This window comes from Tenrec ecaudatus, chromosome 11 (assembly GCF_050624435.1).
Source record: "Tenrec ecaudatus isolate mTenEca1 chromosome 11, mTenEca1.hap1, whole genome shotgun sequence".
NCBI lineage: Eukaryota > Metazoa > Chordata > Mammalia > Afrosoricida > Tenrecidae > Tenrec > Tenrec ecaudatus.
Window position 1 is genome coordinate 73,101,897 of NC_134540.1, and position 18,796 is coordinate 73,120,692.

Sequence of the window (18,796 nt, forward strand, 5' to 3'; positions counted from 1 at the left end):
AATGACACGCAGGTGATTTCCCGCTTGAAATTCTACCAAGGAACTTAGGGGTTCTGTGAGGGAACCCTACACGAAATGACAGGGAGCGAATTAGTTACAATTAATCACAGCCTGGGAAGTTTGGAGACCTGGGAATGCATACTTGAAGACAGGAAGGGAATGCGCTGAAAGGCAATGTGATCTGTGGTGTTGTGCTGGAGGAGCAGTGAGGGATGATGAAACCGTAGCTGAGTTTGTTACAAAGTCACACAACTCAGGGTTGAGCTGCCCTGTAAGCCTCCCAGTAAGATGAAAGGAATGTAAAGCAGTCTTATGTAACCATTTCTCCCAACCAGAAACAACATGTTTCCATCCCAGGGCCCGGAACCACTGCCAGCTAATTTAGATTCCTGGAGTTGCCCAACAGAGACCTGGGGGTTTCTATAAAAAGAAACGCAGCAAACTGCGATCCGCTGCAGGTGCAGACCACGAAGCCATCAAGGCTTTTGGCGAATCCCTCCCACTTGTCCTCCAGCACCCCCTCAGCCGGGTTCTCCTGCCTTTGGTCCAGACCATTGCAAGGTGGTGTTTTATTCAACATGACTGGCCTGGCGACCGTGTTGTAAGGCAATTAGGCCAAGGGAGCAAGGATTGGGGAGGAAAGAGAGAAGCCTGGTGTGGCCTGGGCTCACCTCACAGAGGGGCTGACCATTTTGAGAACAGGGGCTTTCTAGAGGTGAGTTGGAGGTTGAGATGGAGGAGCATCATTTCAGCAGGAAACAGCAACTAGCCAGAGGCTGAGAGTGGGGAAGGACTCGGGCTGCTGGCTGAAGTGGGATCTGTCACTGGACCTGGGAGACGGCCCGCCAGGGCTCCTCACGTCTGGGGCAGTGGAGCCTCAAGGAGCCTGGGTCATCGGCCATTTGGAGACTGCCTTCCATCAGGATCTGGACGGGGGGCCTGCTCAGGTCTGTCAGACTATCTCCACCAGGATCTGGGCGCGGGGCCTGCTCAGGTGTGCGGCACAGGCAGGGCTCCCCCTTCTAGGAGCTTAGTAATGTGCCCAGCCTCCTCCAACTGTTCTCCAAAGTCCTGGGTGGGGCTCACAGCGGAGAAACACACAGGGCCCTGCTGTCCCCAAGAACCCCAACCCCAAGTCAAATAAAAGGCTTAAATTGGATTTTTTTCTTTCACTAGTGGCCTGATCCTATGGGAACTGCTACCTACCAAGCCATTCAATCCAAATCAATGTCCTTTAAACATGTCCCGCCCTCCTGCTCATAGGTGAGGCTTTATTAATGGAGCAATTGATTTTTATCCAGTTGTCAGAAACAAAAGGCTTACAGTAAAAGTATTTTCTCAGGTAAAACACTGGCACCAATTCAATATTGGTAATAATTAGAGAGCCCGTGTAACTGATGGCTTATATCTGGAGACCTTCGTGAGGGGAGGGGTTCCTACTCATAATTCATCATCCTGTGGGAGCGCAGGCATGAAGTCAGGGGGAGCAGGAGTACCGGTGTAATTAACCAATCAGGACCTTCCTGCCCAGGGTCATAGTACCACCAGCAATCCTGAGCTCCTTGGACCCGTGACTCCATTGCTCTAAGCTTCAGTTTCTCCATGTGGAATATGGAGGAGGAGCCCCGGGGGTGTGGGTACCATGTCAGTCTGTTAACCACAAGGTCAACAGTTCAAAATCCCCAGCCCTTCCTTAGGAGAAAGGTGAGGCTTCCTACTCTCGGAAAGAGTCACAGTCTCGGCAACACCAAGGGCTAAAGAGTCACAGTCTCGGCAACACCAAGGGCAGACCTACATGGTCCTGTACGCTATGTGCTGAAACTGATGGGGGTGGCAGTGAGTTTTTGGTTAGCACAGTGCAAAGGTCAATGCACTTGGTTGCTTGGTTGGGAGGTTTAAGCCCCCCCAGAGGGGCCTTGGAAGATCTCCCCCCTCCTTTCTGCCATCTAGACAGTGCCGACTTACAAATACTGCAACCCTCTTGGGGCACAGTCCTGCTCTGACTCGCAGGGGCTGGGCTCCATGAGTCAGAGTCAACACGAAGGCCACTGGTTAGAATGGAGATAATGGCATTTACCCCAAAGGGCTGCTAAGGGAGATGAAATGAGATGAAGACAGAAACCCCTAACTCTGGGTGGGGGTGGGGGGCTGGCACAGCAGGCCATCTGCCCCAGGCAGCTGTAATGTCCTCCAAGTGGTGACAAGGTCTTTTTTGGTCAGAGAGGGACCGGTTGGCTTTTGTGGCCACCTTCCAACTACAAAGTCCCATGCACACAGGCCACTTCAAATGACACTCCTCAGCCCCGTGCCTGGGGCGACGGATGACTGAGAAAATAGGAGTCGCAGAGCAAATACATCAGACACTATACAGTGTGGGCTTGTGCAGCGTCTGGGGCTCAAAGCACCTCCACACACGCATGTGTGATGCCCTTCTCTCTTCCAGACCAGGAGGAGGCAGGCTCAATAGAGGTGACTGTCACAGGTTAGGACCCATGGCCACCCCATAGGACAGGGTACAACTGCCCCTGTGGGTTTCCAAGGCTGTGAATCTTCCCGGGAGCAGAAAGCCTCATCATTCTTGTGAGGAACGGCTGGTGGGTTCAAACTACTGACCATGTGGCAAGCAGCTCATCGTGTATAGACAGGGTTGAGAGGAGTCAGAATGGACTTGACGGCAGTAGTGCCTTTGTAAGTCTGCAGGGGCAGGTGAGGAAGCGTGGCCTGAAATGGCTCCCTGACTCACTGGCTGCTAACAGGGAAAGCCCATCCCAGAGGAGGGAGAGGCTGAGCCAGGCAGGGGTGGCTGACCTTCCACTCTTGGCTTGGCCTGGGCTTCCTCGAGGCCTTGTCTAATTAGCTGGATGAGGTCAGCAGCGAGCAGACAGATTTTCCCTGCTCAAGTAGTTGGTTTGGCTTCAACCTACTGGTGGGGCAGCCCCGTGAGTCAGCAAGAGGACACACAGAATGGTGCCTCCCCGGGGAGGGGGCGGTATGAAAATTCAAACCCAAGGTCACTGAGTAACGGCTGCAGAACCTGCTCAGAATCCTAAGACTCAGATGGTTCATCCCAATAAAAGGGCTGCAGCTGCCTGTGCTAGGAAGGGCAGAGCTGGGCGTGGGCCTGTGGCTAGTAGGGACGTGGGGGCTGTGGTGCTGCAGCTGGCCCGACAGTCTTTTGCCTGGTGCCAGCACAGGACAAGGAGCTGGATGCTGGACGGGAGTTGCAAAGGTCAGGCTGCTCCAGTTAGCCTGGAGCACATTAACCTTTCTGCAGCAGCCTGGGAGATCAACGTGCTCCAAGATGCAGTCATCAAAGGCCGCCGCCCTGGGCAGCCAACACTGGCCCAAGGAGGGCCCAGATGGGCGTGGGACGCACAGGGCCACTTGCCGAGTGGGGGAGAGGCTGGACTGGCTCTGTGCCCAGAGTCAGCAGCTGGAGGGCAGCACTCTCCAGCTGGCCTGGGTGGGCCTGGGTAGAGAGGAGGTGGAACTGGAGGGCAGGGAGGAGAGGGGAGTGTTGGCCCCAAATACTCTTTTCATTGAGAGAAAGTAAACTCTTAGGCTTTGGTCAGTGATAGCAAATCCAACAAAACAAAACAAGAATAGGTGTCACAATTGAAATAAGTTTCCATCAGAAGCAGACAAGTAGTTTGGTTGAACAAACAAAAACCTTCAATCCTTCTACTGGCTTTAAAAACCACCCACTTATCCATGGGTCTCTTCAACTGGGCTTTCACTTCTTAAAGACACAGAGACGACAGACAGAGACGAGAGAGAGAGAGAGAGAGAGAGAGAGAGAGAGAGAGAGAGAGAGAGAGAGAGAGAGAGAGAGAGATATCTAAGAGCCTAGTGTCAGGTTAAGAAACACCTGTGCATTACATTACAAAGGCATCATTTTAAACCTTCTGCTTTGTGTTCTCTTCTTTAAAATGTACTACTTGTTGCCTTTGGCTTTCTTTTAGGTTTGATTCAATTTCCTATATCTGGATTGGGAAGAACTGTGAATCATGCACTGAAAAGAGGCAAAAGGGGGCCACAGATTGTCATCACATTGAATCACTTGAAGCATTTTCCCTGAGTGGTCATGACTCCACCAGCCATCAGCACAGCCACTGACAGACAGCGAGGGCGTCAGCAGCTATTCAAGAAGGTCTCAGAACTATCAACTTTTAGAAGGAACATGGCAGGCGGCTTTGACAAATATTAAACATGCTGACTATGTGATTATGCTCATTGCTCTCAATTCTGATTTCAAGTGCGTCAGAGTGGCTGACAAAGCAACTGGAGGGTGGTGGTGGAGTGTGTGTGTGCCTGTGGCAGGGGTAGGGGACTGGATCTATCCTGTCTCACACCCTAGAGCATGAGGGCCATCTGCAGAAAGCCTTCTCTACTGGCAGAGCCCTGCTTGCTTGGGTAGGACAGCAGGGAGAGCTCTCCAGGCTAGAACTCTAGACCCCCAACACCTCAGGCAGACAGACAGAAAGACAGACAGACACACACACACACACACACACACACACACAGCAGTTTCTGACTCTAACACATGAGAAAGGAGTCCCTCCTGAAGAGTTTAAAACAATCAGTTACGTGCATTGTCTTAAAGGTCAGAACTCCCTTAAATATGCCTAAGCTCCAGTCACCCCATCTGTTCTACCAGCCCCGGGTGATTGTGGGAAGGATTAAGTCAAAGAGGTAAGATTAATTTTCGCCCCGAGGCTCCTCCTAGCGTGCCCTCCTCTGCCAGGCATCAGGCAGCAAGTCCATATGAGTCCTCTGACATTCCCAAACCCACTAAGCCATCTTCAAGGGCAATTAGTGGCTTTATAAAACTCATTACTTATTTACTCAAAAGACTGTTACAGTTTCTTCCAGGCCGCTCACTTCTATTGTGTAAAATACATGTCTGGGACCTTTTAAAATGTGTATTATTTACCTGATAGAACTCAATGGCTTCTCTGGAGCCATTCGGTTTTATTGTGGAGATTAGCACTGAGGGGCTTTTTAAAAAGTCGAGCTTTAGACCTGACAGCCTGTGTTTGCTCACGCCGTTCATGCGGCCCGTGATGTGAGCAGCCTGCAAAGACCTCTGTGTGGGGCCGGTGGAGCTCAGGCTTGGGAATATGGAGGGGTGTTGTAGGACCCACCAGAGGAGAATGGGGCCTGTGTGTCACAGCAGAACCAGGCTCCCCAGGGTTTTCAATGGCTAGACTTTCAGAAGTGCATCACCAGGCCTTTCTTCCGAGGCACCTATGCATGGACTCAAACTATGGGGTTGGTGAAGAATACAGAAAGTCCTGTGGAGGGACAAACTGATCTATCTTGGGACAAGTAGAGTCAGAATACTCCTTGGACACAAGGCTGGTGATCCTTTGTCTCACAGACGTTGGGCATGTTGTCAGGAGAGCCCAATCCCTGGAGAAGGTCATCATGCTTGCTAAACTTGGGGGGCTCCAGAAGGTGGGTTGACGCAGTGGCTGCAACAACGGGCATGAATGTAGGAACAATGGTGGGGAGGGCGTAGCGCTGGGTGCTGCTTCATTCTAGTGTGCATGGGGGGTTGTGACTTGACAGCCCCTGATCGCAGCTTGAGCCTAACACAGAGGGCATTTCCGTCATCCTGTTCATTCAAACTTAGATGGGTAAGTACTCTGCCTGGAGTACTTTCCAACCCAAGTACAAGGATGCAAAATCTCATTCTTCCATAACTTTGTTTTGCAAAAAGCGGCAAGATTAGGGAAAGCAAGGCTAGAAATGCTTTCCCCCTCTCTTCTTCCTCTGTGGACGACTGCGAAGATGAGTGGCAACATTTGCATGCTCGGTCCCTCTTGTTAAAAAAGGCACTTAGAGTCTGTCATGATCAAGGAGTCCTTTTGCAGGATGTACTACCTAATATTTCAGAGATGCAGTTCTCCCTCTCAAGTTGGCTGTTGAGAACCAACAAATACATAAAATAAGCTGAGTACAGAAGCAGCCTCGCTGGTAGCTCATGCCGCTGCTGCTGCTGCTGGAATTGGTGCTGCGGGAGTTGAGCAAGCTGGTTCTTGCAGGCTTCTGTGCCGGCGGAGGCTTTCCCCTCAGTCTGCAGCTCAGCAAGTCCAACACCCCCCCACCCCCGTCACCCCCCAGGTAGAGCTGGGGCCCCAGCACACTGACGCGCTGGCTGCTTCCTGCAGCGAATGCTGGTCCTTCCCATCTCCATCTTGGGTCACCCGATGCTCCCTGGCCTTTAGATGCTTGCTCCTCGCTAACCCTTCTCTGTATTCTGAAAAATGGTGCTGTCAAGTCGGCTTCCAACTCCTGACGAGGCCAACCCCAAGGGAAAGGTTACCGTCCAGCCCGGAGCCATCGGCTGATCTGCCGTGGGCTGGACACTGGGGTCCACGGGGTTTTCACTGGCTGGTCTCTGGGGGTTGCTTTCAGGCATTTCCTGCTCATCTGTCGCAGTCTGGAAGCCGCAGTGGCATCTGGTTAGCACCAGAGCAATACGCACAGCTCCAAGGATGGGCAGGCGGTATCTGCACACAGGTGTGTGTGCTGGGAATTGAACTCCGGTCTCTCTTGTGGTGACTTACTTGCAACCCTCTTTGTTAGTCTGGGTAGACTACAGAAACTAATCCGCAGACACTCATATGTATATAAGAGAGAATTTTATATAAAAGGTAAGTGTCCATTAAGAAAACATCCCAACCCAGTCCAAGCCCATAAGTCCAACAGTAGCCCATATGACCAACACCAATCCACAAAGTCCTGCTCCATCTCAGAAAACACACACACTGATGCCGACTGCAGGAGGAAAGCTCAATCAGTGAGCCTATAAGCATCTCAGCACCGGCACGAGTCTCCACGCAGCTGCTCCAGCACCCAGGGCTGCATCAGGGTAGGTCTATGTGGCTTCTCCACAGGGATGTCTTGTAGGAAGTGAGCCTTGCCAGCTGAGGCAAAGAACTAGCTAAGACAGCCACATATTGGTCTGGCCATCAGAGAACAAGAGACCAGAGAACCTAAAAGGCAAAGCTCACCGAGTTATTTATCTCTCCACCCTTCAATTAATCCCACATGTGTTTATCGGCCAGGTTGGGACAAGAAACCTTTCTTGGGACAAGAAACCTTAACTATCACACTCCCCAAGGGCTTTTACTTCTTTTTTTTTTTTTAACATTTTATTAGGGGCTCATACAACTCTTATCACAATCCACACATATACATACATCAATTGTATAAAGCACATCCGTACATTCTTTGCCCTAATCACTCTCAAAGCATTTGCTCTCCACTTAAGCCCTCTGCAGCAGGTCCTCTTTTTTTCCCCCCTCCCTCCTCGTTCCCCCCTCCCTCATGAGCCCTTGATAATCCACAGATTGTTATTTTGTCATATCTTGCCCTATCCGGAACCCCCCTTCTCTGCCGTCTATCTCCCAGGGAGGAGGTCACATGTGGATCCTTGTAATCAGTTCCCCCTTTCCAACCCACTCACCCTCCACTCTCCCAGCATCCCCCTCACACCCCTGGTCCTGAAGGTATCGTCCACCCTAGATTCCCTGTGCCTCCAGCTCCCATATGCACCAGTGTACAATCTCTGCCCTATCCAGTCCTGCAAGGTAGAATTCGGATCATGGTAGTTGTGGGGAGGAAGCACACAAACATACACACACACACACACACATATATATTCTTTTTTTTTCATGATGCCTTATACCCGGTCCCTTTGGCACCTCATGATCGCACCGGCTGGTGTGCTTCTTCCATGCGGGCTTTATTGCTTCTGAGCTAGATGGCCGCTTGTTCACCTTCAAGCCTTTAAGACCCCAGACACTATCTCTTTCGATAGCCAGGCACCATCAGCTTTCTTCACCACATTTACTTGATCACCCACTTTGGCTTCAGCAGTTGTGTCGGGAGAGTGAGCATCATAGAGTTCCAATTTAACAAAAGAAAGTATTCATGCATTGAGGGGGTGCTTGAGTAGATGCCCAAGGTCCTTCTGCCACCTTAATACTAAACCTATAAATATAGACACATAGATCTATTTCCCCATCCTCATATATATATATTTGCATGTACATGTCTTTGTCTAGACCTCCATCAACGCCCCTTGATTCCCAGCTCCTTCCTCCATCTCCCTTGACTTTCCTCCTGCCCCACCACCATGCTCCGTCCCCACCTGGGCTACAGCTATACCTCTTCTCTACGCAACCTTACCCTTGATCATTTCCCACCAGGGGCTTTTACTTTTTAATGATTCGGGAGGGAAGAGTAGTTTTGAAACAACCAACAATGGGGACTAGAGACAGGCAGATCACACAGGGCCCACATGAGTAAATGACTTTGGGTAAACTATGTGAATCTTAAAGTGGTACCTTGTTAGCATCTACCCCGTTCTCTAGGGTCGCTATGAGTTGGATCTGACTCAATGGTAATGAGTGAATGTGGCAGTTAATAGTGATTTTTGATACTACAGTCTCTTTAAAGACAGGCCTACACACCTGGTGGTGTAGTGGTACCTCATTGGGCTGCTAACAACAAGGTACGCAGTTTGAAACCACTATCCACTCCCCGGGAAAAAGATGGGGCTTTCTATGCCTGTGAAGACTCAGAAATTCACAGGGGAAGTTCTATCCTGTGCTAATGGGTCACTATGAGTCATACCTGATGTGATGGCCATGAGTTATGGGTACCTGATGAGCCCCTGACCACCTGTACTTCCTGAGGTGGACAGCTGTCATGGCAGGCAGCCTTAATCCCCTGAAAATTCAATTCTACTCGAAGCTCCTCCAAATGCCATCATTTAATCATAATTCAGTGATAGGTATGTATGTATTTACACTCAACAACTTACCATGTATTCTAGTTGTCAGGGACTGTGCTGGGGCCAGGGACAAGAAGTGAAATGGGGATGCTGCTGCTTTTGTGTGGCCTTGAGCTGATTCCAACTTCCAGCCACCTGTAGGGCAGAGTAGAACTGGCCCTGTGGGGCCCCCACGTTAGTAGAACTGTCCTGATGGGTTCCCAAGGCTGTAGAGAGCCACTGGGCTCTTTCTGGAAGCAGAGAGCCACCTTCTTCCTCTTGAGGAGTGACTGGTGAATGAGAATGGTTGATTGCCTACCTTTCGCTTAACGGCCAAGTGCTTCACTGTTACGGCACCAGGCCACCTTGGACATGTGAGGATGATTCCTTTAATATCATGTTATCAGCTAACAAAAACGAGTGAACTCAAAAAACGCCCAAACTCATTGCTGCTGAGCTGGCCCAACTCAGAGTGACCCATGTTTTACAGTAGATCTGCCCCGCGGGATTTTCATGGCTCTAATTGCTACACGAAGCAGTTCACCAAGCCTTTCTCCCACGGAGTCACTGGGAAGGCTTGACCCTTTCAGTGAGCAGCCCACAGCTGGCCACTGCTACCACTAGACACCCTTCAACTAACGCGTGACTGAAGGACACCTCTCTCGGGCCTGCTTTGTGATGGCCCAAAGAATGGGATGGAGCAAGAGTGCCGGGTGTCCAGTCTATGCACTGCTGCTGGTCACCACAGGACCCTGGGTCAGTCATCTACCTTCCTGAGGCTCTGTATTTTTTACCTGAAAAATGGGTCTTGTCTTACATCTCAGGGTTGTGAGGGTCATAAGGTAGCTGAAGCTTGTTACAAACAAACAAACAATTAAAAAAAACAAACAACCCTCCACACCATAAGCTTCCCCTTGCTTTGGAGAGAATGCAGACTGCAATGAAGTCTCTCCACCACGGTGACCCTGCTAGATACAACACACCAGCAGTATAGCTCCATGCATCGTCGCAACATGTAAGCCTGACTGTTCTGATGGCTACTGGCCACACACTACCCACTCCTGGCCCTGCTGAAGTCAATGGCCTCTCAGCAAGATACAGCTGCATGAGCAAGTGTCCCTCCCGGTCACTCGGGTGCCTGGCCAGCTCTCCCCATCTTACCCTTGGCTGGTTCCTGATCATTGTATGACACTAAGCATCTCACACTCTTTCACCCGCATGGAGAGGAAGCCCTCTTTGGTTTAGCTGATTCTGCACTGGCTGAATTTCAGGGCATCCACCCTGTTCAGGCGAGGAGCTTTGACACGGAAGATTTATTTGAGAGTGGGTCAAAGTGAGGGATGCAAACCAACTACCTACAGAGACTTCCTCCTGACGAGGCCAACACCCCTTTAGACCAGAAGGCCAGAGCACATATGCCAGGCTGTATGTGTGTGTGTGTGTGCATGCACACATGTGCAGGAACTATGTGTGGACCAAGTGCATCCGTCAATGGCAGTTTCTTGGACCTCAACATCAATGGGTCTTGGACCAGATGGGCAGCGAGGTTATAGTCTCATGCTATGGCTCAAAGGCTATAGAAATGTAGCCATCTTTGGGTGACAGGCTGGCGTTTCAGAAGAGGATGATATGCGCAATTTAACCACACGGCCATCCCTGCCCTCTGAGTGCCAGCGCCGTGACAACTGCTTTCACGTTGGCTTTTTTGCTCCTTTTTTTATAAAAGAAAAAATAGTCAAGAATGCTCTTTCCCCACCTGCTCATGTTTCTGATTGTGATTTATTCATAGGAAATTACGGTCCGTTTTTATAAAACCTAAGTTACAGCAAATGGTACTTGAGGCTTCACTGCAAATATTAATTCCTAATCTGCTGCTATAAAGCATGCCTGCTCGCTCTGCGGCAGCTCTGCCGCTCCGAGACAGATGGGAGCAGTCCAAGGGCGTGATTAACTTCTTAAGCCCCGCAATTTCCTAGCACTCCTCTGGCCCTCGATTTCAAGACTGACCTCCAGCTTCCTCTGCTAAGGCAGTTGCTCAGCTTGATAAATCACATGCATTCTTTTTCTGATCACCAGTATCTACTATTTACTACTTAGGAAGGGAAGCTAATTGCATGTAGAGGTGCTTCACAGGGGCGCACACGTCCTTTTGTCTTCCTAAGGGCGCGCTGCATACAGCCCACATCTCCACGAGGCTGCAGCTCTGAGGTGCACCGAGACCAGGGAGCCCCTCACCAATGAACCCCGGGCCCTTTCTCTACTCACCCAACACAGTGACCCAGAAGACAAAGCCTATCTGAGAAGCACATTAGAAGAGGGATAATCAACCCCCACCCACCCAAGAGGGATAATCAACCCCCACCCACCCACCCCCAACCTCAACAAATGGAAACTTTATCATCATTGGCTTGTGTGCCTTGCCCAGAAAAAGGGCTTTTCCCCACTTTAAGGTGTGGTAGGGGAGCTGACTCTCAAATGAAACCCAAACCTCTGGATACTGAGCTAATTCCGACTCATGAAAACCCTGTTGGGTGAAGAACTGCCCCACGGGCTTCCCAAGGCTGTCTATCTCTAGATAGCTCACTGCCTCTCTTTCTCCCACCTGACTGGCTAGTGGTTTCAAACCAGATTCTCAAGAGGAGTCCCAGACAGACCGAGATAAGATCGTTAACCACTGGGAGGAACTCAAAATATTCGCTGCCACGGAGTCAGTGCTGCCTCATAGCGACCCGCTGTGGGTTTCTGAGACTGTAACTTCATAGCAGTGGAAAGCCCACTCTTCCTCCTGTGGCAGTTTTGAACTGCCAACCATGCAGATCACATTCCATCACATAACTGTTACACCACCAGGACTCATAACCACGAGGAGAGAGTATAGAAAGTGTCCCTTCTGGCTGCATACCATCTTTCTCCACACATGGTGGGGTATCGAATTTCTAAATGTCCCCAGTGGCGGAAGTTAGCCCAGTTAAAACCATCTTCTCACCCAACTTCAGAATTGTAGAACTCGGGGGCTCATTTTGAGGTCTGAAAAATGATGCCTTCCCTTCTCTCGGAAGAAAATGGAAGTGCTGCTTAATTTTCATGGGATTTTTTTTTTAATTAAGGGCCAATGGTAGGCTGAAGAGAAAGTGTTTAGGGAACCACAATTCTCCAGCTCAGAAAGCTCACTGCCAGTGAGTCTGTTGTGGCTTCTCGTGGTCCTACAGAACAGATGAGAAGTGTCCCTGTGGGATCCTTTTTTCTCTCTGGGGCAGCTTGTGGGTTCAAACTGCTGACCTTGCATTTAGCAGCCCAAAGCATAAACTATTACATCACCAGGGCTCCTGGAAGCCAGAAGTTATATGAACGAATGTGTAATGGGTCAATACCAGGATGAAAGACAGCAGAGATACTGGGGTGAGGTCTCCACTTTGGGAATACTGACCCAGGTGAGGGGATAGTTACTTGCTTTTGGTATCACCTGTAATTTTCTTTTGATAGTCAGAATACTGGGTTGGTCACACAGCCAACTGACATGATGGTGTTAATGGAAAATACTGGTTTACATAACAACAATGGCAGCGGTTGCTGAATAAGTTAGTATTCTCGAATTTTTAGAAAAATAGGAAATGTTGAGTACGATTTTTTGAACCCTTGTTTGGAAGAATGAGGCGCTAAATTGTATCTCCAAATCTTACAAATGCTTTGAATTTTAGAGAAATCATTGATGTGGGCGAGGATTCGTGGGAAATGTGGAATCGATGAAACACAGGGGAGGCAGCTTTACAGAGCTGTGTTACTAGTGTGACAAAGCCCACTTCTTACTTTGCAATCGCTTTGTGCCCCACCCCCTTCTGAATAGAAACGGATTAGATTTAATGGAGAAATGCTGTATTACATTTGAAGATAGAATCATGGGAACTTGGTTTGGGGGTCACGGAGTGAACTCCCCCCAAGCAGTTTGCACTTAAATTCATTGCTGTCGAGTCAGCTATGAATCACAATGACCGGATAGGACAGCGTAGAACAGCCCAGAAGGTCCCCAAGGCTGCTGTCTTCAAGGCAGCAGTAGGCCCCACCTGTCTCCCAGGAGCGGCTAGTGAGTTGCAGCACAGACAGAGTCGTCCCGCCCAGGGCTCCTTACTCTGCGCTTGTCAGGTAACACAGCCACAGTGACTGCAATGCTAACTCACTAGTCAGCTCACTAACTGGATGGCTTGGGACTTTAGAAAGAATATCAGGGGGGGAAAAGTCAGAGAGATTTCGTTGCTTCTCTGTAAAATTCATGTATACCATTACTGAACTTACTCCTCTGAACTATGCAACTTTGGGGGAAGAATCCCTAAACGCTATCAGTCTGGGTCTTGGCCCACTTGTCTGTGTGATTTGCAAACATGTTTCAGAGCAGAGGCTACAGCTTACTAAAATAGATTTCGATCCAGTCTAGTATATTGGTCACACACGAATTTAACCCCCACATGCATTTGTTCATATATAAACAGCTTTATTGAAATATAATTTATAGACCACATCAAAATTCACCCACTTAAATATGCACGTCAAAGGATTTTATAGTATATTTACAGGCAAGCCATCATCGCCAGACTCTAATTTGAGAACATTTCCATCACCCCCGAAAGCAGCCTTGTGCCTGTCAACAGTGAGATGCAATTTTAAACTCAGGGCTTCCCTTGCTTCTGAGTGCGCGTGTTGAAGGCATCGCTGACTTAAGAAGAGGGGGCAGAGGGAAGAAATAAATATGTAAGCGAAGAAACCATCGTGTCAGATTTTCAATGTTTTGATCTAGTCTCTCCTCCTAACTGCAGACTCTGAGGCAGTGCAGGTACCAGCTCTGGTGAAAAAAAAAATACCCCAGAAGATCACGTGGCAGCCGCTCACAAAGCCTGCAGGCGGGTGCGGTTGTCATGGGGAAGGCTTTTCAATTGAAATAAGAACACTGGGGCTCAGCCTGCCTCCACAGAGAAAGCGCTTTTCACCCAGGCACACCAGATAATTCCACCTAAGTGACAGGTTTTACCTCGGAGAAGCACTGAACACAGCTGGTTTACATAGTCAATTACTGCTCATTGCGCAAAGAAAGAACTGAGAGGGGAGGGAGGCCGGTGAAGGTTAGCTAGACAATACGGAAGCGGCTGCCAGCCAGCGTGGGGAACCATCTCCCCAGTTGTTTCTTTTTTCTAACACCGTGAGTACCTATTTTGGGAGAGAAACAGGGGCTTTTGACAGTTCTATACCCCTCCCCCCACACACATATGCATACCCCTCCCTCTCAACCTTAATGAAAGGAAAAAAACCAAGTAGCAAATTCAAACTAATAAGGGTCCATTTCTGTCCGACCAAAGGACTTCCTCTTGCTCTGTTCAACTATCTTCCCGTGACCCTCTGGGGTAAGTAAGCATGGGAACCACCCGCGACCAAGGTGCTTCTTGAGGAGGCTGGTCCATAGCTCATGAAAGAACACAAGTCAGAAGAATGGAGCCGAGGCAGGGCGTAAAGCACCAGGCAAGCAGGACGGTGGCTTCCTGGGGGATGTGCATGCAACGATTTCAGGAGGAATCTCGGAACGATAGATAGCACATGATAGGAGGGAAAAAAGACTGAAGAAAACATCTCAAAATAAATGAAGTACTTATTGCTGAAAAATGGGCTCGGCTTTCAACCAATCCCAAAGTTCAGAATTTACAGCATCATTCGGACCTTCCCTGCTCCCCTGTCAAGTTTCTAGTCTCTTGTCTCATTGTACAACCAGGGATTCTACATACTTTACATGAAATACAACGAGTCGATTTTTTTAAGCCGTCATAAACTCCACACATGCATGAGAAATTCAAGCATGCAAAATGTTTAACATCCCAGTTCACAGATACTTTAGGGACAAAATCCGATTATGAATTATATGCCACAATAAATAGGGCTCAATGTTTCATAAAGCAATTTATAGTTCATAAAAATGACAAAATGTACCTGTCAGACAGAGCGCGGAGGGCGGTTCTCTGGGCTGCCTGCTGGAAGAAAGGGGAGATGTTTATTTAATAGTCTGACTTTTAGATGATGTACTCAATCAACACTTTGAAAGAACCCGGGCTACACACGGTGTTGTCATGTGGCCAAATTCTAAACCACGGGCAACACTGGCAAGCGTGTCATGTTCGGCTGACAACATCCTGGCCATGCTCGTCGAAGACTCGGAGTACACCTGCCTCCGGCGGGTGAGCCTGGGGAGGCCCCAAGCACACAACAGGGGAGACACAGGGAGTGTCAGTCAAAGGCGGCTCAGGATGTAGCAGAGATCAGGGCCATCTCCCTGGAAGCCCTCAAGCAACTTCAACCAGTGCTGTTGTTCTATTTTCCTATAAGGGGGAAATAACAACAACAACAACCCTATTTTGATTCCTTTGCAGCTTTCTGTCCCGCTTCTCCCTGGCATTTCTGAGTCCATTCTGACTCACAGTGACCCTCTGACAGAGTAGAAATGCCTCTATGTGTTTCAGAGACTGCAACTCTTTGGTTTCAAACTTCTGATCTTGTGGTTAGCACTCCAATGCCTACCCCCAACCTTCCCCCTCATTCAAATCTATTTTTTAATAAAAGGGCTCCATGATTAGAAATTCTGTGACCAGGACTCTGGTGATATTTTGGCATTATTGATTTGTTTTAGCGATAGTAATGCTATCCTGGCACGTTTCTTTGAAAAGAATCTTTGAGCGAAGATTCATGTAGACATATTTGTGGATAAAATCACCTGATGCTGAGACTGGCTTTCAGCTAACACAGTTGCAGGGGCAGGTGTGGGTGGACATGCAAATGAAACCAGGCGGCCTAGGTTTCATTGCTGCTGAAGCTTGGTGCTGCTGGGTGGTTATTATTATTTTGCATATATGTGTTTGAAATTTTCTGTAATAAAAATGTAGCATCAGAGATCTCTATTTCTCCATTAGATGCTCCCAGTTTTATGTTTACTTTCCATTCTGGTCCCCGCCCCCTTCAACAAGCTTCTGTACTGGGCACTACTGGGTGACAGCAGGCAGAAGGCTGACTAGTTTTTCTATCTCTGAAATCATCTTCAAAACAAATTCACTGCCACCTCAGTCAGATTCTGACTCAGAGTCACCCTATGGACAGAGAAAATCGGCGCTTGTGGGTTTCTGAGTCCATAACTCTGGATGGGAGCAGAATGCCTCGTCTTTCTCCTGAAGAGAGGCTAGTGGGTTTGAACAGCTTACCTTGTGGTTAGCAGCCCAACATGTAGCACGCTAGTCCACAAGGGCTTCTCAAAGTCAGGACCGGTGTACATGAAAGCACTGTCTTGAAGACCAAGGCTTACTCTGAGGTGTAGCACGCGAGAAGGAGCACACACACTCCACGTTCACCTTGCACATGCATATCACGTTGGCTGCTCACCAGGGACACACACACAATGCTGACTTCTACTTTAAAAAAGACCCCATCCCTCACCTCCATCTCACATTTAGATAAAAACAGAATTTGAAGATCAGAAAAAGATAGATATCGCAACCATCAGCTACCTTTCACATGAGTGGGTACCCCACAAAAAACCCCAGAAATCCCCCCCCCAAGCTATGTATTTAATTTTTTAAAATTTTATAAAACAACCTTATCACCTTTAAAGTAATCTCCATTACACTCAATATAGTTGTCACATCTGCAATTCCATTCTTGGAAACGTTTTTCAAACTCATCTGTTTAGATGGCTGACAGCACCTCCCTCATTGTTTTCTTCACCTCTTCTACTTCTAAAATCACTGTCCTTTCATGTCTCTCTTCATTCTTGGAAATAAAATGAAGTCGCATGGAGTGAGGTCAGGTGAGTCAGGTGCGTGGGGTGAGAGAGGCATGATGTTTTTTGCCAAAATCTAGCACACTGAGATGGCTGCAGGAGCAGATGCATTGTTGTGGTAGCAAAACCAGTCCCCCATCTGCCACAAATCAGGCCTTTTTTTGTCACACACTGTTATTCAATCTTTTCAGAACCTCTAAATAGAAAGTTAGATCAACAGTCTGACCTGGTGGAATGAACTCCAAATGCACTATGAATGGACAATTTTGTCCATTTGGGAAGTTGGCGGATGTCCAGAATGAGGTTTGTCATCAATCGACATTTCACTTTTTTTGAAATGGGAAAACCACTTGATTTTTCTCCATAGTGTGGTTCTTGTAAGCTGTGTTCAACATCACAACGGTTTCTGCATTTTTCCCAAGTAGGAAACAAAATTTCATAGCGGCATGCTGTTCTCTTAAATCAGCCATTACAAAACAAACACACAACAACAAAATGAGGTCTAAGTGAAACTGCTTTCACAGAAAAACATTCACTGTGACCAGAGAGAACCTCCCCAGGGGATGTCACTGGGTGGACTCACTCAGAGCGAGTTGCTATGTGCACCTATCGGGAAAGGTGCATACTACGGAAGTTCCACTGAGCTTAGTGCTATTGCGTTTTGTTTGGGGGTTTCCCTTGTACAACAGCCCTATGACTGCTTCATGCCCTTGTATCAGCCGGTCGTTTTCAGCATTCAATGGAGCCCTACTCCGGAGGCAGCACTGTACGGAGATCCATAAATGATGTCAATAGAACAGTCATCCTGAAGTAGCTCAACCCCTAGGCAGGAAGTCAAGATAGAGCTGCAGGGCAGACGGGAAACTTCTTACAGGATAATAGGAACATAAAAGGAATAAAGGGGAACCGTGTTGAGAAGTGTACATGTGAATGCTAACTAGTGGTTCGGTGGGCACATGGCCTCAAACAATGCCAGGCATGTAGCCCGTACGCACCCAATCAGGGGTCTACTGAGTACACATTTAATGCAGGAGCCATCTGGGGAATACTCCTATGGAAAGACAGCATGTTTTCAAGACAAGAAGGAACGTGGTCAGCAGAGAAGGGGCGTTGGGAGTTTCAAGAGGAGATGGTAAGTAAGCAAGGGCTTAGCAGTGTTCTCATGACTGGGGCATGACTGCCCCCTCCACCCCTTACTCCTAAATGCAAAGGTGTCTGGAATTAAGTCCTCCCTATCATGAAGGGTGATGTCTACTGGCATGTGGTGCCTAAGGTTAGAGATTCAAAGAGCAACACGGTCCCTGTCCAAGACGGAACGGTCCTCTTAAAGCACCAGCGGGGCCTCTGTAGCGATGGGCTGCAGCAAAGCAGCATGAAAGGCGGCTGTGAACCAAGTGGCACAGGGCAAAGGGGACCAAGAGGAGATTCCCACGTGGACCTGCCTCATTTTCACAAGTGACACAGCTACACCACACTGATTTAGGATAACATATACAATCTTCTGCAGTGGGAACTGAAGAGTCTTGTATTCTGGATAGGGTTGCCATTAATTGATTATGGGTCTTGAATCTGAGCCTCAGTCTATGTTTCTTTCCCAACTGTTCCTTCCTATTCTGACGGGGGTGAGGAGGAAGCCACTCAGGCGATGCACCGGCTACTAAAGAGCTAAATGCACCCGAATCTCAGGAGCTAAAGTCCCTTCCGTGTTCCGATGGAGGAAGGTGTCAATTTCCTGGTATTCCTGTTACATGATTACGAGAGGGGAGAGCCATCTCTCTGGATCCTTTCCTTGGTGGAGACCTGGGAGGGAGTAGAATGAGGCAGAAAAACAGAGGCCAGATGTCTGAGGAAACCAAGTCCCATGGCGACGGCTGAATATATCAGAAACAAACCACACAAAGCAGTGATGGTCGAGTGGATTCTGACTCATGGTGACCCTGGATGTGCAGGCGACAGCGTGGGTTTCACAGCTCTCTTTCCCGGGAGGGCCTCTACAGAGAGCACCCAGTAGGTGACAGGCAGCCAGGATGCCTCCCAGGCTTGCTGTGTCCTAGAGGATCCTCTCTACACTCAGCACGATGGCGTTCACATTTGGCAACTAGACTCAAAAAGAACTCCCTACGCCCTGCCTCTCTCTGGTGGGATGTGCAAGAGGTGCCTGGCGTGAACCCCCAAAGTGGGATTTATGATTATTATTAGACTCTCTTAAC

At 48.7% G+C, this 18,796-nt stretch overlaps 1 protein-coding gene across 6 annotated transcripts in view; it reads right to left on the minus strand.

Annotated features, from left to right (window-relative positions):
* Positions 1 to 18,796, minus strand: part of AFF3 (ALF transcription elongation factor 3) — a 614,141-nt gene that overhangs the window by 73,077 nt on the left and 522,268 nt on the right. For 5 of the 6 annotated variants that reach the window (XM_075563238.1, XM_075563235.1, XM_075563240.1 and 2 more), the window contains one exon: positions 14,753 to 14,793. In XM_075563238.1, the coding sequence (XP_075419353.1) occupies positions 14,753 to 14,793 (41 nt within the window). The remainder of the gene's footprint in view (positions 1 to 14,752; positions 14,794 to 18,796) is intronic. The other variant, XM_075563237.1, reaches the window with a different exon arrangement.